General features: G+C 44.5%; 1 protein-coding gene across 1 annotated transcript in view; it reads right to left on the minus strand.

Moving 5' to 3' along the window:
* LOC117746094 (laminin subunit alpha-3-like) overlaps nt 1-20,756 on the minus strand; it is a 50,741-nt gene that overhangs the window by 15,411 nt on the left and 14,574 nt on the right. The window contains exons 10-41 of the mRNA XM_034554934.1: nt 19,353-19,484; nt 18,245-18,295; nt 18,102-18,149; nt 16,980-17,114; nt 16,307-16,441; nt 15,732-15,866; nt 15,443-15,495; nt 14,921-15,020; nt 13,955-14,007; nt 13,697-13,802; nt 13,419-13,518; nt 12,729-12,885; nt 11,983-12,121; nt 11,662-11,804; nt 11,422-11,525; nt 10,808-10,967; nt 10,413-10,576; nt 10,207-10,315; nt 10,028-10,125; nt 8,957-9,155; nt 8,698-8,824; nt 8,284-8,432; nt 7,650-7,765; nt 7,156-7,367; nt 6,856-7,060; nt 6,071-6,215; nt 5,792-5,932; nt 5,318-5,479; nt 4,628-4,729; nt 4,446-4,529; nt 3,740-3,970; nt 524-637 (exon numbers count right to left, since the gene is read on the minus strand). Of these exons, the coding sequence (XP_034410825.1) occupies nt 524-637; nt 3,740-3,970; nt 4,446-4,529; nt 4,628-4,729; nt 5,318-5,479; nt 5,792-5,932; nt 6,071-6,215; nt 6,856-7,060; nt 7,156-7,367; nt 7,650-7,765; nt 8,284-8,432; nt 8,698-8,824; nt 8,957-9,155; nt 10,028-10,125; nt 10,207-10,315; nt 10,413-10,576; nt 10,808-10,967; nt 11,422-11,525; nt 11,662-11,804; nt 11,983-12,121; nt 12,729-12,885; nt 13,419-13,518; nt 13,697-13,802; nt 13,955-14,007; nt 14,921-15,020; nt 15,443-15,495; nt 15,732-15,866; nt 16,307-16,441; nt 16,980-17,114; nt 18,102-18,149; nt 18,245-18,295; nt 19,353-19,484 (4,109 nt within the window). The remainder of the gene's footprint in view (nt 1-523; nt 638-3,739; nt 3,971-4,445; nt 4,530-4,627; nt 4,730-5,317; nt 5,480-5,791; nt 5,933-6,070; nt 6,216-6,855; nt 7,061-7,155; nt 7,368-7,649; nt 7,766-8,283; nt 8,433-8,697; nt 8,825-8,956; nt 9,156-10,027; nt 10,126-10,206; nt 10,316-10,412; nt 10,577-10,807; nt 10,968-11,421; nt 11,526-11,661; nt 11,805-11,982; nt 12,122-12,728; nt 12,886-13,418; nt 13,519-13,696; nt 13,803-13,954; nt 14,008-14,920; nt 15,021-15,442; nt 15,496-15,731; nt 15,867-16,306; nt 16,442-16,979; nt 17,115-18,101; nt 18,150-18,244; nt 18,296-19,352; nt 19,485-20,756) is intronic.

A 20,756-nucleotide genomic window follows, 5' to 3' on the forward strand; every position in this document is an offset into this window, starting at 1 on the left:
CACGCGAGGCATACAACTAAACCACCGCGAGTGCACTGCAGCGAGCCTCCTACACTCAAACACACATCAAGTCTGTCATCACACCGCAGGAATGCAAACGTCTAGGGGCAAAGAGAAAAGATGATTCCCCGTCAATCAATCAGAGAGTTTGCTATTCAGCCAGGTTTTTTTTGTCCGTTTTGGCATTGAGCTGCCGGGGTGCGGATCCATGTGTGTATTACACACGCAGGTCCGGTCTTGAGTGTCTTGCACAACAAAAACACGACAGAGATGGCTGAGATTCTGAAATGTATAAAGGCTCGTCCTCCCGTCGAGGATAAAGAATGACGAGCGAGAGGGGCCCCGTTACCGGTGCTCAGGAAGTCATATCAAATAGTGCTTCTGAAGTGGCCCACGGATGTACCCTGAAGAGGACAGGGTCTAGACTCTGATTAATCTGTGGCTCACACCGGAGGTATGTGTGGGTGTCTACTGCCGGCCTGTGGTCATGAAGTCCCTGATAGGGGCTGAGTGTGTTTCTTACCAGGCACTTTCCTGTCCTCTCTTCACACTCGTCAGCCAGACCGTTGCACTCACAGGGCACACAGCGGCCCAGGAGAAGCCCACTGCGGTCTCTGAAGTAACCAGGAGCACATTTCTGAGAAGAAGAAAAACAACACACACATATAAAGACATAGTAACCCAACATAATGCTATTTTAATAGTGTTACCCATACTTACAGATGTACCACTCCATAAGCATAGCTGAATTCAAAAGAAACCTCAGGCTTGTAGAAAAGTTAGGATACGAGGTGGTATTTATTATTTTTAATGTAATTTCATGGATATATATATTTTTTTTAAATTCAATATAGAGATGATGTAAAGATTAAATAACCAGACAGGAGTGTCTGTTTTCGGCTAATAGAGTGGAATCCATTTTTTCTGAAGTAAAGATCCTGTAGAAAATGATTATTGATTTGCGTTATTGATTTGCAACATTGCCGACAATTATTAACAGTATATGGTTTTGTATTATATTATTCTACATTCATATATTATCATATCATGATGATACATAAATTATCATATTGTAGCCGACAGACTAAATCAATAAACCTGCAAACACAGCTGCAGTGTTTCCAGAGAGGACGATTAAAGCCTGCTCTCCCAGACTGCTGTGGTAAACAATAACCTTGACCTGAGGTGAGTGTCATTAAAAATGAACACGGAGGAGCCAAAGCCTGCCCTTTGCTTTCACAGATAACGGTCTTAACGTCACCTCCAATCCACACCCGATACGTTGAGGAGCTACAGCTCCACATCGAGAGGCATCGCATCTTCACGCATGTTTACCTGAATCTGAGAACTTGCGCCACTGTCATTGACAGAAGGATAGTGAACTGTTTGTCCTCTGTCTTGTACCCAGGGGTAGCGTACCCTCTGGGTGCCTTCATCATTCAGTGATGGATACTCTATCCGCTGAGCTCCCCGTCCGTGAAGTGAAGGGTCCCGTATCCCTTGGGACCATCTTTCATGATGCCTGGTGTGGCGGGTTCGCTCCCCTCTCTCTCGGGGCCTGTGGCCAGCGCAGCAAAGTCCAATCAAAGTCCAACATAGCAGTAACAAAACCCCCGTACGCCGCCGTCTGTCCATACACATATCTGACATTCCTAACGTTTAGTCCGTGTGAAATAATGCTCCACTCTGCCCTGCTTCAGCCTCTTAAATGAACCCACTCCCACTCCCACACACGTACACAGAGAGAACACGCCCAGCTCCTACCTGAGTCAGTCCGGCAGATCAGCATGAGTGTATGCAAGCACACAAGCACACACATGCAAGTGATCCATCTCTTTTTTCTCTCTCTCCCGAAAAAACACACATACACAACACACACACTCACACACACACACACTCGCACACACACACACACACACACACGCACGCACATACACACACACGTAAACATGATAGCTCGAGACACATTCATAATCATGTTGGTGCATGCACGTGCCTCTGCACTCAGCCCTAAAATAAGTTGATTTCTGCAGTATTTCTGAATAGAGAAGAGGAAAATGGCAACGCTGTTCAATGCTTTAGTGTTTACTTGAAGCTGCAAGGGTGTGGTGATAAAGCCTCTACTTGAAAAAGCAAGTAAAACATGTATTAAGATTCTGTACAATTCAGTTTGAGTAAGCGTTGTGTGTGTGTGTGTGTGTGTGTGTGTGTGTGTGTGTGTGTGTGTGTGTGTGTGTGGTTTATAACGGTGCAAACATATGTGACTGAGAGGAAAGTCAGACATCCTCAGACAGTGCAGACAACAAACTCACACCTGAATCACTCTCCTCACACACAACTGGGTGTGTCGGGTGCACTGACACACACGCGTGCACACATACTGTTGGTGCACTCGGGTTTATGAGTAACAATGTGCGGCCGCACCCCGTGTACTACTCAAGGTGAGGCGCCCTGTCACACCGCCTCTGGGCGCATATTATCAACTTCCTTTCAACACTCCCGATCAGACTGTTGCTCACGTATACACAGGTAGGTAACCACGGCTTTGGCAACGGCACTCTTACAAACAAGAAATAACATTTCTTGGTATTACTGTTTCTCTCCGCTATTCAATGCTCCGTGCTTCATGAAAAACTCCCTTTTAATTAGCTGTTGCTCCATTCCTGTTTATAATTATAAACTTTGGGCAAAACTGCAAATCCGATCTGGGAAGCACCGGCACACTCGTTCAAGTCAGCACCATTTGCAGGATGAAAAGAATTCCAGTGAATCTTTTCCTTGGCAACTACATCATGGTTGTTTGCACTACATTTCTGTAGCCATGCCAGAGATTATAGCTGTATAATCACGAATATCATGTCTGCGTGACTGTGCATCATATCCCAGCTCTCCGGCTGGTATTTTCCAGTACATTACATCCAAAGCTGCTCCGCCGATGGTTTTTTTTCCTCTCGGAAAAGGATGTGGTGTGTGGTACGTGTTTCAGGCGTGTCAGGACACCCCTTAAAAATATGAGGAGGAGGTCCACCGCCTCAAGGGTGAAGAGAGGCTTCTTTCAAATCAACACCTTGCTCCACCCTGCTTGTTGTCTCCTCTGCTTCTCAGGCCTGACATTATCCAAATCTCCCACCATCATACGTAGTTCATCTACACACCTACAGCTTGCATTGGAGGTGTAGAAAATACACATTTTGAGTATGGACGTTTTTTTCAGTAAGGAAGAGTCAATGACGCCAGATTCCGGCCAATGTTTGTCGACAAAGAACACAAAGTTCACCAGGGCCGTGGTTACGAGATCCCAGCGAGGTGTGGACAAGGCGGACAATGAACCAAACGTAGGTCTCACATCATGTCGGGAAACTCATATTGTGAAGAATTTATAGGAAACTGTGAATGGGAGAAGCTTTGTTGGAAGCTATTCGTCAATAAATAGAAAGTCTACTTATACTTCAGAAAGGAAGAACGAGCAGCAAATACAACAAGTGGCGTTTATATATCCAATCAGGTATATCAAGTGTGGACGCACGTATGCCGACACAGCTGAGCCGCATCGGATCACAAAAGTCAGGTTGAAAAGGCGAGCGTAACCACGACTACACATGTAACGATGCTACCCTTGTTTATGGCTTTAATTCTATTGCTGTTGGGTTTGTGACATGTTTTACACCTTTTTTGTATTCAAGGAAGAATAAAGACAAAGTAGTATAGAAGGATATTCGATGGGCTTTCAACTCCTCACCTCACAGGAGTCTCCGGTGTACTGAGGCGGGCAGGAACAATCTTCCACCGTGTTTCCAGGACCACCAGTCCCTGTGTTAGTCACCCCCTCCAGGCCCACCTCTCCTAGACTGAGTCGCTGGGTCTGAGTAAAGTACAAGGCTCGGATCCTCAAGCCAACCAGACCGGCTAGGACCATCATCAGCTCCTCTCGGGAGACCGGCCTGTTGGTGACAGCATGGCGCCAGTTTCTCTGCAGACAACAGATCAGTTATTTGGAGATTAATGCTGAGAAATCAGTATTTATGGTCCTCTGAGGATGCACTTGAATGGCTTTGGTGACCTTTCCTCCAGCACCATTATCAGGATTAAATTTCACAGATCACAAAAATAAGAAAATCTAACAGCGGATTTCTGTGAACTTTGAAAAGCACATTTACACTCCCCAGAAGATGAATCCGTACTGTGTTTGACATTCAGAGACTTTTTCACAAGCCCCACTTTGGGGTGAAAATCTACATTACACAAACATATTTTATAATCTAATAGGTAGATTATCAAAAAGGAATCAACTAATTGGTTTGAATGACCTCGTAACTGGCTCTAAGATTAAACAATGTATAAAAAGTCAGCAGCGTGCGGTTCATCCTCTTCCAACACTTGTGGTTTAATTAAAATCACAGCTTAGTGATGCTTTACATTGTAAGAGACACTGGTTTGTACTTTACCTCCAAGAGCTGGACCCTGGCCTGATACAGCCTGTCTGGAAGTGGGACTTGTGGAGCCATGTGGATCAGGGTCATATCCTGACCCTAGGGGGGAAATAACAAGACAGATAAATAAGCTGTGTTTCTACCACTCAAAAAATAATGTGAGCTCTAAGAGTGAAGACACAAGTAGCACTACACACAGTCAGCACGACATCAGGTCTCCTGTCCATGAGAGTCATGCCCTCACTGGGAATCCCAAAGGATTTGGACTGGTAGGTGAGGAAACCACCATAAGACGAAACCTAAGAGAGAGGGGAAAAGCCCAAATATCTGTCAGCTTATCTAAAAAAAAAAACAGTTGAGGCCATAATTTCTATTTGGCACCATAGAATAATAGATAAATTACTAATTATTAAGATTGTATGGTCAAACGATGAAGATCAGGGCAAAAAAACCAGACAGTTTATCTGAATTATCTGAAGGGAAAATAACACGGAAGTTGCCACAGGAAGGTGAGGGTGAACTAATCGGTCTGATAATGCTCTACTGGGTTGAACAACTGGATGCAACAATGGTCAGATAGCACATACATTTTACTTATAATATATAATTGAATCATAAATGTCACTTTTAAATTGTCACTTCCAAATAAGTCTTTTAAATTACATGTTTAAAATGGCATCGCAGCAACATTATTGTATTGTCAAATGTTAATGTTAAGTGAGTAAATGGAGACAGGGATAAAGATAAGAAGACAATTAAGCCCCCCGCCGAAAAAATTAAAGAAATTCTATATTGATCTTTTTAAAACTATAAAGCTATCTGCTTTCATATCTTAACAATAGTAAACACATTGTTGTTCATGGTGTTCTCTGCCCTCACTGACTCACCCTGTCTCCCAGGTAGGACGATGGTGCCACCCAGTGTAGAGTTTGAACTGTCGGAGGGAGCTCCTGGATGTCTGCCACCACGGTGTTACTGGCTGTGTTCAACACCGAGGTGACCTCCCCCTGATCGGGGCTTTCCAAGCGCCACACCTGCATCTCCACCAACTTTCAACAGGGAACATTTGTGGGTCAAAGTGAAAGAGCCATCCGCAAACGGTGCTGTGTTCGCGGTGAACACAAAATCACAGACTACATATATGCTTTGGACTCGACGTACACATAATATGACAAGCAAGAATGTACCCAGAATCCAATGAAATCACCACTATGCAATCGCAGCTGGATGTGCAGCTCTCATTAAAAAGAAGAAAAATAAATGACGTTCACCACATAACTGCAATCAGACAGAAAGCTCTGCAGGCGAAAACCTTTCCAAAGGCATTCATTGACATGCAGGGGCACGAAAAGCAAACACACCTTCCCCCTGCGTTTGCTGGAGCTCTGACACTGGTCAGTCGCTCCGAAGCAGAAGCAGCTGGTACAGCCGTGAGGATTGGAGGGGTCGAAATAGAAGGAACCTTCCCGACAGGTCACACACTTGACGCCAGCAACATTCCTCTACAAACACGGCCGTAATAAATAGAGAGAAAGTCAGAGCAAGGGAAGAGAAAGAAACCAAAATGAGCCAGAGGGAGTTGGTTTTTCTTTTTTTTCTCTTTTTTTTTTAAATCAGCGAGTGCGCTGAAATGAACTCACCTTGCAGAGACACCTGCCTGTGTCTGGGTGGCAGATGTCCGATGTGACGCCGCCCCGGTTGCAGCTGCACGGTACACAGTCAGGGAAGCGGTAATAACCTGCGGCACAGCGGTCGCACTGCCGCCCACCAATCCGAGGCTTGCAACTACAGAAAATTACACAGTCAGGCCACTTTATCTTTAGTCAAATTATGGATGGCATGTGTGGCTCATGCATTGATTTTGTCAGATATTATCAAAAGTATGGAAAAAAAACTACATTCGCAAATACAGCTGAGAGAGGAAAACCCAGCGTGACCAAATGATATGTACATAATGTTGGTTTATGCTGCCACCTTGCATAGTTTCTTTAACATGACTGGCATGTGAACTAACGACCCCATTAATCACTCTAAGTAGCTTGGTGTCATGTTTCCCTTTCTGTTAGAGGCTACAGGCCTCACATTCCAGCCGTTTCATAAATTCTGTAAATTACAGACGAGATTGTACAGCCATACCATTAATACTCCTCCAAAATGTAACTTAAACATATTCTTTCTGACTGGTTTCTTTTGTTTTTAGTTGTATTATAATTAATTGACTTATTGTTATGTCAAGAACCTTTTTGATATCAGTCACGTAAAATGTCCGTAACATGGCATCACATGTGTTTAAATCCTGTATCATTGGTTTAATACACAGGACACACAAACACTGTCACTGCTTACTTCAGTGTTCTTACTAATAAGCACAAACGTCCACATGTAATAAGTGCCCAGCCTTGTCGTTAGGCAGGTTTCCACTTGCCTGCACTGTCCGGTGATGAGGTCACAGTCAAGGCCTGCGTTGGCCTTGATGCCATCGGGAGAGCATCCACAGCCCTCGCAGCCCAGCAATGGGTGATAGCTGAAAGTCTGACCCTGGCACACATCGCAGGCAGGTTTCACCGTCTGAGGCGGGCAGATACAGCGTCCGGTCACCTCGTCACACAGCCGGCGGCCACATTCACACGCTACAGGAGGGATGGAGGGTATTTCAGATGCGTTTCTAACCAAGTAGAGGCCTCGCATTCTCACCGGCGCAAGTCCGATGTGAACGTTCACTCACGTCTGCAGTAAGGGAAGCCGTAGTATCCTGTGGCGCACTTAGTGCACTGCCGACCGATGACGTGCGGCCTGCAGGGACACCGTCCTCCAACTGGCTGGCAAGTGGTCCCGGTAGAGCCGGACTTGTCACAGTCGCAAGGCAGCGCTCCGTCATTATAGGCCGCTACAAGAGAGCGGGCAGAGTCTCTGCAGGACTGGGGAGAGGTTCTCTGGCTGATGGGGCAGGGAAATAAAAGGAGTTCTTTCAAATACAGATGTGAGTTTATACACTATTATCGCAGCCAGAGGGCGCCATTCCAAAATCTTCCACTGTGCCGTTTAGCTGGTGAATAAATACATTGTTGCACACAAAAATCAAACAAAGCATCAATATGGCTTATTATAACCTTCTTTAAGAGAGAAAAGCTTATGATGAAATAAATGAACAACTGATCAAATCTTTAAAGTACCATTGCAAATGGATTTGAGTCCGGCTGGTTTTACAGACATACTTACTCAATATAGAACCCTTCTCCTCTGCACTGCTGTATGAAATGTGCAGATTTATCCAGCGGCTTCTCTTTCAGGAGATCTGGGGTGTAACTGCTATCGGGAATCAACAAGATATGATCCTACACAAAAGACACAAAGGATTAGAAAGGACCAAAAAACACACAATTTCACCCGAAACTTCAATTTATTTCTCTTAATATATTCACAACAGTATGGCGCAGAGGGATAAACAGATATAGGAGGACTTCCAGTGTTTTAGCCACATCTTTTTCTGCTTCTTTTTATCGGAAGAAGGGAAAGTAAAGCAAGGTAACAACAGGCAAACAAAGCCCAACCTGCCTCCGCCCAACAGAGTTTAGGAGCTTAGCTTTTAGCTTTTAGAAAGCCGAGTGTGGCTGCCAGGTGGAATACAGTCCCTTCATTGTTGTTGTTGGGGATATGGCATAACACTGAGGAGGGAGGACCTCAGTATGCCAAGTACTCTGAACAACTACAGAACAAAACACAGGCACACTACTCAGACCGGCTGACTTTACACAGAAGTATGTAACTTTATTTTTTAATTGTTCTATAGTATATTTCTCATTTAATGTAGTGGCGAAACATCATTTGGACGGTGTTTGACTTGACCACAAACCAGAATAAGTGTCTTTGTAGGTGGCACGATCAAAGAGATGCTGGGCAGCTGCCAAGAACTCTGCTCAAAGTCGAAGGCAATGCGCCCATCAGCGGTCACAACCTCCCTGCAGCCTGAGACGGCGGGACAGAAGGATGCGTTTACCGAACCTGGAAGAGAAGAGAAGTCGCATCGAGACAAGATCAAGAAACGCGAGAATGCCGCACAATAATCCGTGTCAACGCCAAAGCCATATAGGGAAGTGTGTCCAGGGACTTAATCTGCTCTTAAAAGAGGAATCCCTCCCCCCCCCACTGAGAAAGCTTTCCCACTCTTGCCCGAGTAGCCACGCGTATGACCACTGGGAGCCAATAAACTCCTACACTTTATTGTATTTAACGGGCATCCGCCTACCACTTCCTCCAAAGCACTCACCCTTCCACTCACGCCCTGCGTCCACATGGACCTCAACAGGGAAGGAGGTATGTTCAGGCTGGTGATAATGGACCGCAACCACATACGTGCCCGGGAGCGGCACCTTGGGAGTGAAATTGATCTCCGTCTGGGGGGAAAAAAAGTGTTGTAGTGAATTTGAAAATGAATGTCAGGGCAGAGGTGGCTCATTGAATGTCTTCAACTCAGCAGCAGCAGGATGAAGTCCAGAAAGGATCAGATTATTCAATAAAGTTTTTACCTGAGGGAATTTAAGCAGTATCCCGTCGCTCTGAGGTTCGCGGACGGGGAACACCCCGATCTGCCGTCTCCGTCTCCAGTCCTCATTCTCTCCTTGTTGGGGGGAAACAGCTGGTGCCGAAGATAGCTGTCCATCACGGGCAGCGTATAAAACCCAGGCTGAGGTTGGCTTGTCCAATTGCCTCAGAACGCAGTGCCGACTGGAAACAGTAAACAGCAACAAGATGTTGTTACTTAAAGCCTGTTGATAAGTGTTTGGCAAGTGTTACTGTAGGAGAATAAGGCCACTATGGTTAGGAGAGGGGTCAGGGACCAATAAAACAAGATTCATCTCTAATAATCTATTTTAAATCTCAAAATCCTTTGGTTATCCTACTCTCTCTCATCAATGTGCAGTAATCCTGACATCACACACTAAATATACACATGTGTCCGAGGAAAGCTTTGGCACATTAACATGTCGACATGTTTCCTACTTGTACTCTCTACTTCCCAGAAGACATTTATTATTCTGTAAACAAGGAAGCAATGTTTTGTGAGGTAGGGAATGTGTCACAAACTATTTGAATAACCCGTAAATTAACATAGAACCACTTAAAAGGCAACAGCCTTAAAGGCATGGACATAACCCGTGTGGCATATTAAGCATGTATATGTGTATGTTATCTTAAGTTGAGTTAAAAGATTTACTTTTGCTTTCAAATCAACTACCATCATTTATTTTTGTGACATGTTTCTTTTTCAAAGGATTCTTTTCTACCTTCATTTTCACAGTAAATGACAGTAAATGACTGCACATGGACAGCTGTGAACACATATGTCACTGTAACATCTAACCCCAGTCAGTAAATTCAGCGTGACAGAGAAAAAGAGAGGGTTTGACCCAAAGGTCAGCCTCAGGTGACTGTGTGAAGGACTGTGTGCCACCACACCTGGGAAACAGATGCGTGTCTCCACAATCCGAAACAATAACACAACACAGCGCTCTGATCATAAAGCATATCTCCTTAATTACAGCGTTGGGTGTTGATCATGTGTGGTTAATGCGAATGGTTTATTCGAGGTGACTTACCTGTCCTCGGTGAAGCGGCCATGAGTGGAGACGCACAGCACCTTCGGCTCTAAATAGTCAAGGGAGAACTCTTCCGCGGGGACTGCATAGACTTTGTGCTACGGAAAGAGACAAATATTGAAGTGCCCGCTGCTTTTTAATGAGCTCCCATGAATTGTTTGTGGAAACATTTCCCTCACCAGCAGCATCGATGTCGTGGACGTTTGCAGAAGAATCTCCGTCTTGTGCGCGAGCTGCAACACCGTCACCTTATTACTGATGTCCACTGCCACACTCCGGCACAAGAAGCTGCGAGGGGTTAAAGACGCGCGTCAGCTGACGACACTTTCCCCACACTGTAAAGACGTTTTGAAAGCTGGAGCGACAAACACGACAACGGACTCACCTGAAGGCACAACTGTAAATGTTGGCCCTGGCTGGGGTCTGGCCACCTGATTGGTCGCCGATGACCATGTTGACATTCTGGACAGCGTCCACCTCGCTGGCGTACTCCAGGACAAGGGCGTACGGGCCAGGACGAGGCACGCGCAGGCTGAGTTGGAGCTGCAACTACAGGACACAGATCACACAAAGTCATTCTGGTTCACGTTAAGGAACTCCAGTTCCACAGTCCCGATGCCAAAAGCCCAATCCTCTGCTTTTGTTCTGCACTTTGAAATAGCGGATAAGAGTCTATTTTATAGTGCTCTCAGCCTGCTCGTGATTTAAGGGACACGCGTATTGAAACCAAACTCGGAGTCCAACAGCAACGGGTTAAAGCTCTCTATCCTGGCCTTGTACCTGTCTGCCATCGAGAGCGGCCATCTCAGGGTGATCTGGGGTGGGCTGGTGCACACGAGCCTGCCTCCTCCTCCTGCGCCCGCTGCGGCTGGAGAGTTTTCCTTGCGAGCCCAGTGCAGCGCTGAAGCCCTCCATGGCCACATGCTTGTACAACAGACAGCTGACACAGAGACACACAGGCAAAGGCAGAGTCAGTAAGAATGATAAGACATAACCGTCCTTGCTTTAGTTGATGTGGAAGTCAAGGCTCACATAGCATGAGAACATTGCTTAGTATACAAGGTCATTCGACGGGATTGTTGATCGCTATCCGTTATATAATCTATAATAACTTTATGTTAATGTGATGCATAATGCTGAAGAATTAGGTGATTTCTCTCCTTTCCCTTTGGAGTGTAGCAAAACATCTGAATATTATGATTTATTATAGCCATAAAATGCCATAAAACGCCATAAAAGCCATAACACTTGTACAAGCTAACCCCTGATATGTATCATAATAGACTTCCGTAGCCAATAACTCTATATGGGAAAACTTAAACTTTTATTTTTATTGGTGAATATGAAATAGGGACAGGGCTCAAAATGACTGAAGAGAGATGTTCAAGACATACTTTGTCTCCTTGTTAGCAGAGGGTAAGTATGTGCAGGGCTGGGTGATCTTCTCCTGCAGCAAAGGTGCCTCATAGTAATCCCGGGGAAGCAGCACTAAATAGTCCTGGAGCAACAAGGTGGAATAAACTTTAGTGTTTAATCTGTTGTACATTTGCTATTTTTCTCAAATTAACAAAGTGTAATACAGCACAAGAAGACTCCAGTTCATTTCTACATCCTTGTCTTCTTCAGAAACTCACCAGCAGAACCCCCTCTGCCCTGATGTGAATGACCCACGTCCCAGGGGTCAACTCAAAGGGCTCAGCGAAGCCCTCTCCTGGGACAGTGAGGAAGGATGGGGAGGGACTCTTAGGGAATATCACTTCCTTACTCTGATCCGACCCTGAGGAAAAGAGAGCAGAAATGTCTGTCTCGTGACACATTCACAGATGACGGGAGGAGCATGATCAGCATGAGACACATCACGCCACAGATTGATTATTTATTGCGATTTCATCGATGCTGAGTTAGATTTGATGATATGAAATGAACATGAAATGTAATGCCCGAGGCAGCCTCACCTGCGGCGCCTCTGTTATTGGCAGCCCCGATGCTACCGGTCACACTGGCGCTGCTCGGGTTAGTGAACCGCAGAACCACGCGGAATAAGTGCGGCCTCTCCTCTTTTCGGTCAACATGCACCGTTACTCTGACTTCACTCTGCGGGGACGAGAGCGACACATAGCTGACTGCCTTGGTTTGAATAGCGATGAGTGTATAATGGTATGAGAAAGGTTACAAATCATCTCCGGTGGGGCAGCGAACTCAAGCAAACAGAGCGGGTTAATCAACAGGCAGCAAGCAAGAGGAAGAGAGGAACATACAGCCAAAGGAAGGCAGGCCCTTCACTTACAGTCACAGCAAGACTGAGAGACGGCTCCGTCCGCCACCAAGATCCTCGCTCTCACTCGTGCTCTCCCCTTTCTTTGGGGGGTGGAGTAGCGCATTACAATATGGAAAGGGCCAGGAAAGCCAAGGGTGAGCGTGAGGATCACCTCCGGCTGAAGAGAGATAGTGTTAGTTTGAAGAGAGCCGGCGTCCACAATCCCACATCAGCCCCCTGATACAATAGAAGGTTGTGTGCTTGAGGCAGGTATATCCGTGCAGAGGTAAAAGCAAAACAATCACAGTGGCATCAGAGGGGGTTGAAAACGGAAGCTGTAAGGTTATCGAAGTGGCAGAAATAACTGGCTGCACTGTAATTTGCGAGAAGAATCACATTCAGTGTATGAAATACATCAAGGTACCGATGCGAATATGTACGGACCTGTGCAGGAGACATCACAGCATAACCTCTCCAGCTGAAATCTGGGAACTCTCGGGGGTTATAACCAAAGCGCACTGGTCTGGCGTTTGGCGTGGTGCCATCCTCGACCTCAAACTTCAGATGGTGAAGAGTGGGGAAGTAGTGGCTTGGTGCGGGCCTGACAAGGTGCATGGAAATGGAAATGATAACTATGTTGTATTTGCAGAAAGGGAAAAATATTGCACGTTCAATTTTGCCTGAATTCTAATGGTACACGCCCACAGGGGGGTTTGGATGTGAGGGGTCGCTCTGCTTCCCAACGTTGGACGCTTGATGGGCTGCCACCTGATTGGACCACTGCTTCCACTCGTGGACTGTCTGCTCCTGGAAACTCTCTTCTCTTATATTATAAACCCGAAAAAGTTTAGAATATAAGTTAATTTTTAGATCGAGAACAGATACAGGAAAAGTTTTTGGGGGATTTTCCAGAGGCGTAAAAGTTGCGCTGGACACCCTCTGATTTGCATAAAGTTGGCTAACCCTCAACTTTATGCAAATAAGGACGACACCCCCATCTCTCGAAACCCTTGCGCTGCCAGAATTAATTTTACAGCTGCATATAATGACAATGAATGGGAAACATCGACCTTGACCGGATCCTGTGGCCACGTACCATTATGCATTATGATATTAAAGAAAGCCCCATCTTACTCGGTGCATTCACGGCCAACTACGTCCTTCCGACAACGACACTGTCCCGACATCTCATCACACGCCGTGTCGATGGCACCGCCTACGTCACACTGACAACCTATCAGGCAGAGAAAAAGGTCATTATTATTTGAGTTCCCCATGTCCTCTCTCTGCTACACGCCTGAAGGTAACGGCCTGCGTGTATATTCATTACTCCTCATATGATCATTCGCAATAGTAACATAGTTAACAGAACATACAATGAAAGGGAGATGCGGTGAAGAAGGACAACTTACCTTGACAGCCTAAATAGTTCTTTTTCTGCAGCAGGAAGTATCCATCCTTACAGGTTTCACAAGCATGTCCACGTGCATTAGGCTTACAGTGACACTGTCCACTTTTCTACACAAACAGACAACAAGGAGATTGAGAGACAAACAGAATAAACGGAACACAATTGAGGCTGAGCGACTCTGTCAAAACTCTGTATGATGAGAGCCTAACTTGCTCAACGGATGTGTGTCAGCCACCGGTAGTAATGATGGAAAACTCACCTGTTCACACTCTCCAACACCACTCAGGGTCCCCTTCACGTCACACCGACACTCTGGTATGAGAGAGACACAGAGGGAGAGGGGAGAGGTTATGAAAGCATAACGGAGTAATATACAGTGAATAGACTCTGATTACAGGATTTTGTCTCGTTCACGGGTGAAACAGGAAAAGCCTCAATCTTCAGAGATCTGCACATCAAAGGTCCAAAAGAGCTTTACGGCCACAACTTGCTTTCAACACAGTGAATAAAACTTAATGTCCGGCCAGTCAACCAGAGACATTCTTAGGATATTAAAAGCCCCCCCCCCCCCCACACACACACACACACACACACTCCCTTCGGTCTTGTGTCTTCAGGTAATGTGGTAGTGGCAACATTCTTGTTCTGTAACATTAGACAAGTATCTGGACAAAGCCTGAAGCTGTTCCCTCACTGGCTGGATACTCGGAGCCACCTTATTATTCCCCACTTTTAAGCATTTTTAGAGGGTTAGGACAGAGTAATTATTTGCGAGGGCTGGAGAATTCCAAAGGTATTGTTTTTAATGTGCCACTGGGTACTCATTACTGCAAAAATCCCAGCATGAAATCCCAGAGGCTCCCTTACAGCTCCACACTCAAAATCAGTTAACAGGAGTTTGCCTGCAGTTGTGTGTGTTATTCCTCAGCTCCTCTCTGAGGGACAGGAAGGCAGATCCGGCCTTGTTGACAGGGGTAATGTTGACATGTCCTCTGGGTAAGAGGGGCCAAGACCCCCATCAGTGCCTTGTCAGATTGCGACGGATGATTTAATACAGTGGGAAAGAAATGTGGTCAGTGATCAGAACTAATACTCTTTGAGAGAAAAAATAAGGCTGGGGCACATTTTGCAGATGGTCAACTAAATATGTTCTCCTTTTTTGGTATTGTCTTACACCGTACATTACATGAAGCCAATAGTCTAGATTAGATTTCCAATCACTTACCCGTACAGCCACGGGGGTTTTCTGTAGCCAGTTTCCAGTAGAGGGGTTTACACCTGTCACACAGGGTTCCCTCTACGTGGGCTAGGCAGCGGCAGGAGCCCTGAAAAAAAAAAACACATACGGAATCACATTGTTGAAAATTTGTTTAAAATCTGATTGATTAAATTGATTAAAGTGCATGAATGACTGGACATTTTTTTTGTTTCTTTCAAACATAGCACTTGATCCAAAATAGAGGTGAAGAGCCTTCCAGAAACCCATTGTTGATCTTCCTCTTCAAAACGGAAGGAAGTCTCTTTTCCTTTATTTTAATTGCATTTACATTACAGAGCAAAACACTTCCTTGTGAAATCTGCTGCCAGACGTTTTAGCAGCAGTGTTATCAGTTGTACAACTTTGAGGTCATGTAAATCCACACCCAACGGGCCCCGTGCTGGAATTAGACTGTGACCACTTCTGTTATCAAGGCTAATAAAAACATGGTTGGAGTTGGGCTTTGGTAGACAAAGAAAATGAGCCTACCGATTGAGGATCAGTGACCTCAGTTCCTGCTGGGTTACACACACTGATGGGGGCTGGAAAGCACACAATTAATCCACAACAAAAGTTAAAATTAGTAAATCAGTAAATTGTGTATCAAAACATGGCTCGAATATAGTTTTATAGGAAGGGAGACTGAGGAGAGAACTAGCTACAAGATATAATTAAACAATAAAACATTTCTGGAACCTGCCACATTAAACACTACTGGTCTAACGGATGCTCCCAATATGACTTCATACATAACTATGATGGTTCCTGATCTGGTTACCTGAGCACTGGGGGAACCTGAGTCCAGAGGCGCAGTGGTCACACTGCTGGCCCACCACCCCTGGGAGACACAGACACTGACCCGACAGTGGGTTGCATATGCTGCCATATGAGCCTTCCTGTGAACATTGACAGACTGGGGACAGGAAACAAGCAGAAGTAAGTTATAATAAATGTAAGCGTTATTATCACAGGGGTTGGGTGAATCTGCTACGAAAACAGGGTTCAAAATGACTGCTGTTTTTTTGTTTTTCTTCTTCCATAATGTGATTTTTCCTCAGTGATTCCCTGTTGTCTATTCCCCGGAGTGCGATTCCCTATAAGGAACAGGTCCATGTAGTTCTCATGCTCCACTGCTCTGTGAACAGGTTGTGTCGTGCAGAATACATTAATAAATAAATGACAACACGGGATGCTGTGGGAGAACGAGCATGTTTGTTCCACAGAGAAGACGCCACAATAAGCCAAGGGAAGCCGCCGGCAACATTTTTTCCATCGGCTCTCAGATCCCATGCACCCAATTGGTTTATCTGTCATAGTTACACTGGAGGGCATAGAGGGATCAGAGCCACTCACCAGCACAGTCGGGGTATCCATAGTAGCCTGGCGCACATTGGTCACACTCCTGCCCCGTATAGTTGGGAAAGCAGATACACTGGCCGCTCGGACTGCACACGCCGTCAGCCACGCCAGCCCCGTCACAGGCACACTCTGGAGGAAGAGATGGAGGCAGTTAAGACACTTCTTAGTCCAAAATCAATCATTCATGTATCTGTTTATGACTGCAGGGCTCCTTCAAATCTACATAGAATTGGTTTAGATGCATAAAAACATACATTTATAAAAACGCCGTGTGAAAATTACAGCAGCTGATGATAAGATGAAATAGATTCTGTTGGTGTGGGCTTCTCAAGAGGGGCATGTTAGGGCCCCATGGTTGTAAAACATATTAAGCTTAGACTTGCTCGAAGTTTATGCTCCAGAATCTAGTGAAAGCAGGTTCAAGCAAACGAAGGGACACTTTTTGTGTAACAACAAAAGCACAAACTGTCAATTATTCTTGTTATATTAATGATAAAAGTCCTGTTTAACTGTCTGCAATTAGTCCAAAATATCACTGGTGGCTCCGTTGCCATGTGGAAACAAATCCCCCATTTCATTTTCTAGCATGCTGTCTTTGTTCACAGCAACATTCACATTAACAGCCGGGTTACGCTGAATGCCCAGTGGCGTGGTGATTCTTTCTCACCCTGGCAGGTTGGGAAGGAGTGGCGTCCTGGTCGACAGCGGTCGCATCGCTCCCCCTCCACACCCTGGCGGCACAGGCAGCGGCCTGTAGCGTCGCACACCCCGTACGCTGTCCCTCTGTAGTCACATATACACTCTGTGCACAAACACATTAGAAATGTGATATATAAATTCAAATGGTTGACCCTGAAGCTGGCTTATCAGCGAGCCAGAGCTCTTTCCTCTGAATCACAGGGAATGACAAAGACTTCCGTCAGTTGCGCCGCTCTCTTATTGTGGCACACATCGGTACGGCGACACTGGGGCCCACGTCTTGCCAAGCTTCCCCTGGTATTGGTATGCGAATGGTCTTGGCACTGAGACAGGACAGCCAAAAGAGAGAGCGCCCCAAAGCAGCTCCAAAACATTATAATTTGCTTTTGGAAGGCCGATGATAAAATTCCTTCTCGGTCAGCTCACAGGAGTTATTGTTTGCCTTCATTCTCTGATAAAAAAAATTAAAAAAAGACGGGACTAAAAGGTCTTTGTTTGAAAAGAAATGCCATATTTCTAATAATGGGTTTCCCAGAAATGGGAATTTGGAACAGGGGACATAACTAATAATAGACTGGTTAGTTCTCACAGTCCCAACTGACTATTGCTGTCAAGAAAGGACGGCATGATCATTTAGGACCATCACGTGTTGCCACTGAGCAGCAAAGAATCATTCTAACAATATGTCATACAAGTATTTCAACCGTCCCATTAAACCCAATCCCAGTTCTGTTGTCATAAAATGACCTTTAGCCTATGTACATCAAGCCTTTCTTGACTGACCTCTGCCACATGTTCCCAACATTTAACTCTGCCGGAAACCAGTGGAGCCTTACATTGGTCCTCTAAAGCCCTTTTAAACAACCTGCGCAGCCTTTAAATAAATGGACTCGGGTGTCAAAAAAAGTAAAGGACTGCCCTGTTAAAAAGCTCTACAAGAGGATACAGTTTCAGTTGTTCTCTTTTCTTCTTCTTTTTTTAGATACAGTGAATACAAATGAGAAGAAGCAACAAAAAAAAGCAATTATCACAGCACAGCCGTACTTAAACCTCTATAGCAGCGCAGCATATCAGGTATAATCCCACTCACGCTGACAGCTGGGTGAGCCGAAATAACCAGGAGGGCAAGCGGTGGGCCCTATACAGAGAGAAAGGAAGGGGATCAACAGTAAAGACATCCCTCAAACTAAAGTGTGGTACGAGACACCACAAAGTCTTGTTGATTAAGCTTACCCACAATGGGTCCTGCAGGGGATTGGGTGGTCGTCTGGTATACGGGATATCCTGATTGGAAAGGAAATACAAAGAATTAAGACCTCCACCGGTGGGAAACTGTGAAGTCAAGTAAAACCCAGAGCGCCAACTTTATTCATCACACCAGAGAAATGCTTTCATGAAAAAGTCTCGTAAAAAAAAAGCCTACCAAGAAACCGCAATCCAGTTGGAGGTAAACATCGTTAAAGGAATAGTTCAACATGTTGGGATAAGTATATATATATATAAAAATGTAAATAAGGGTATTTCCCAACGTGTAATGTTTCTATTTTTCTTACCATGGATGTAAATGTCCATTCTGGCTAGCACTGCCATGTTTACATATTGTATTTTACACTGACTCATTAACATGCTTTCAACATGTCAAATGGTATTTTAAAAAAAAGGGTCAAAACATTCCTTCAACTCTGTTCCCTGTATCACACAAACAAGTTGTAGAAATGTCATATCGTGACACAAAAGAGCAGAGAGGAATCTCTTGAAACCCAGACAGCCTGCTAATGACTGCGTCCGCGTGTTTAGACTAGTTCATCCGTGCTTCTAGTCTGGTGGTGAGGGACCCAGTATTAATAAAAACTTCTGCCAATAAATCTATCTATTGTTCATAAAATGCAGTCAGACTTTTCTACGATCTATTACACGTTCATATAACATAAGACAAATATATATATATATATATATATATATATATATATATATATATATATATATATATATATGCTGCAGGGCAGTGTACAGACATTAAAAAATACTTTTGTCAGTCAAAGACGGTAAGAAAAAAAATCAGAAGTACTCATAAAGATGAAAGACTGGGGGGCTTATCTCTCCGCCCTGGCAGACTCTTGAGTCTGTAGCCAGATCAGACTAAGATAAGATGGGGAAACTCTCTTTTGTGTGTCTAATATCTGAGTATACTTGCTTAGATGAAAAATACTACAGCATGTGCATACATTCTCCTGCATTAAAGGCATACTGTAGTCCCTCAAGGGGAAAACTGACTGAAACACAAAAGGTTGTATCCAGAATGTGATAAGAGAAAAACAAACAACAACAACAAAAGACTTACGAATGCACTGAGGGTAGTAATAGTATCCGTCAGCACAGTGATCACAGTATTCTCCAGCAAATTGTGGCTTGCAGATACACCTCCCAGACTCCATCTCACAGCCGGCTGAAGTCCTTTCGTCACACCGGCAGGCTGGTGGGGACACATGTTGTTTTTGTTTTTTCAATTAACATTTACTGACAAATGTGCAGTGGACAACAAGGGTGGAATCGGATGTTAACGATCAGCTGCTGTTCCCATTTTCGGATACATTGTGCACTATTTTTCATGCCATTTAGTAACAGAAAGCCTATTAATCTGTACGCCATCTGGGAAAAACATGACGGTCACCAAGAGAAGAAATCCTCTAGAGCCTACATCCGACTTTGTATCTATTTGTTCTCCAACTGTCTTCGCCATTTTGAAACCGTACCACAACAGCATGTTGAGGATGACTTTTTTTCACTCCCGCCACCTAAAAAGAGTTGTCTGTAATTGTTTTTAAAGTTACATAACATACATTTAACGGAAAACAGCATTACTGATCTACTTTTTCTATTTCCTCGGGAATAAACGTTTAATTCTCGGTCAGTGAGACTGAGTGGTCATTTTAAAAACCTAAAAGATTTGTAGCTTGGCTGTTTTAATAATAATATTTTCTGGGAACTACTGTGTGGCGTCACAATGCAACAAATATGTAAAAGTAGAATAAAAAATGAGAGATCTCAGAAGCAAATAAGGATTAGTGAACCTTTCCTGAGTCGACTTTAGCCAAACGAACGCCTTCCTCTGCGAAGATGTCTTGATTGAGCTTGTGGGTTTTATGGTTTACTTTACAAAGCGCTAAGGGCAACCAATTTAATTCTACTACTTTTTAATGTGCAAACACAACTGGCAGCTATTTATGAAGAACCGATGGACCATTAAAGTAATGTAAACAAGAGCGGAGCCCAGTTTAGCAATAAGCGCTGTTGCCAGTGGTGCCATTTGTGTCTGTCTCAAACAACACGCCTCTCTTTGACTATAACTCTGTTTTGGCTTCGCTTGTTTGATATTCATTGTCAAATACATACCCGGTGAGGCATGATTTAGTTCCCAAGCAAATCTACAGCTGCAGCCTGGACATTTGACAAGTTATATTTGTGCTTTTGTAATATTAATTAAAGCAGTTGCAGAAACTAATTTGAACTGGTTCCTGAAGAATTATTACTCTCGTAATAATCATTTCCATGTCCATATGTCTAGAGATACAAAATCAAAACAGATCGTAGCACTCGCACACGCAACAACCATTTGAATCCATATCTTCAAATAAACTAGCAAAATCAATAAAAAAAAAAAAAATGAAGGACTCAAATAAGTTGAATTGACAATCTGGCAATGCAATGTCAAATAACATCAAAAGGGGCGTACACAGAAAATGCA

The sequence above is a fragment of the Cyclopterus lumpus genome, chromosome 17, assembly GCF_009769545.1.
Source record: "Cyclopterus lumpus isolate fCycLum1 chromosome 17, fCycLum1.pri, whole genome shotgun sequence".
Lineage (NCBI taxonomy): Eukaryota > Metazoa > Chordata > Actinopteri > Perciformes > Cyclopteridae > Cyclopterus > Cyclopterus lumpus.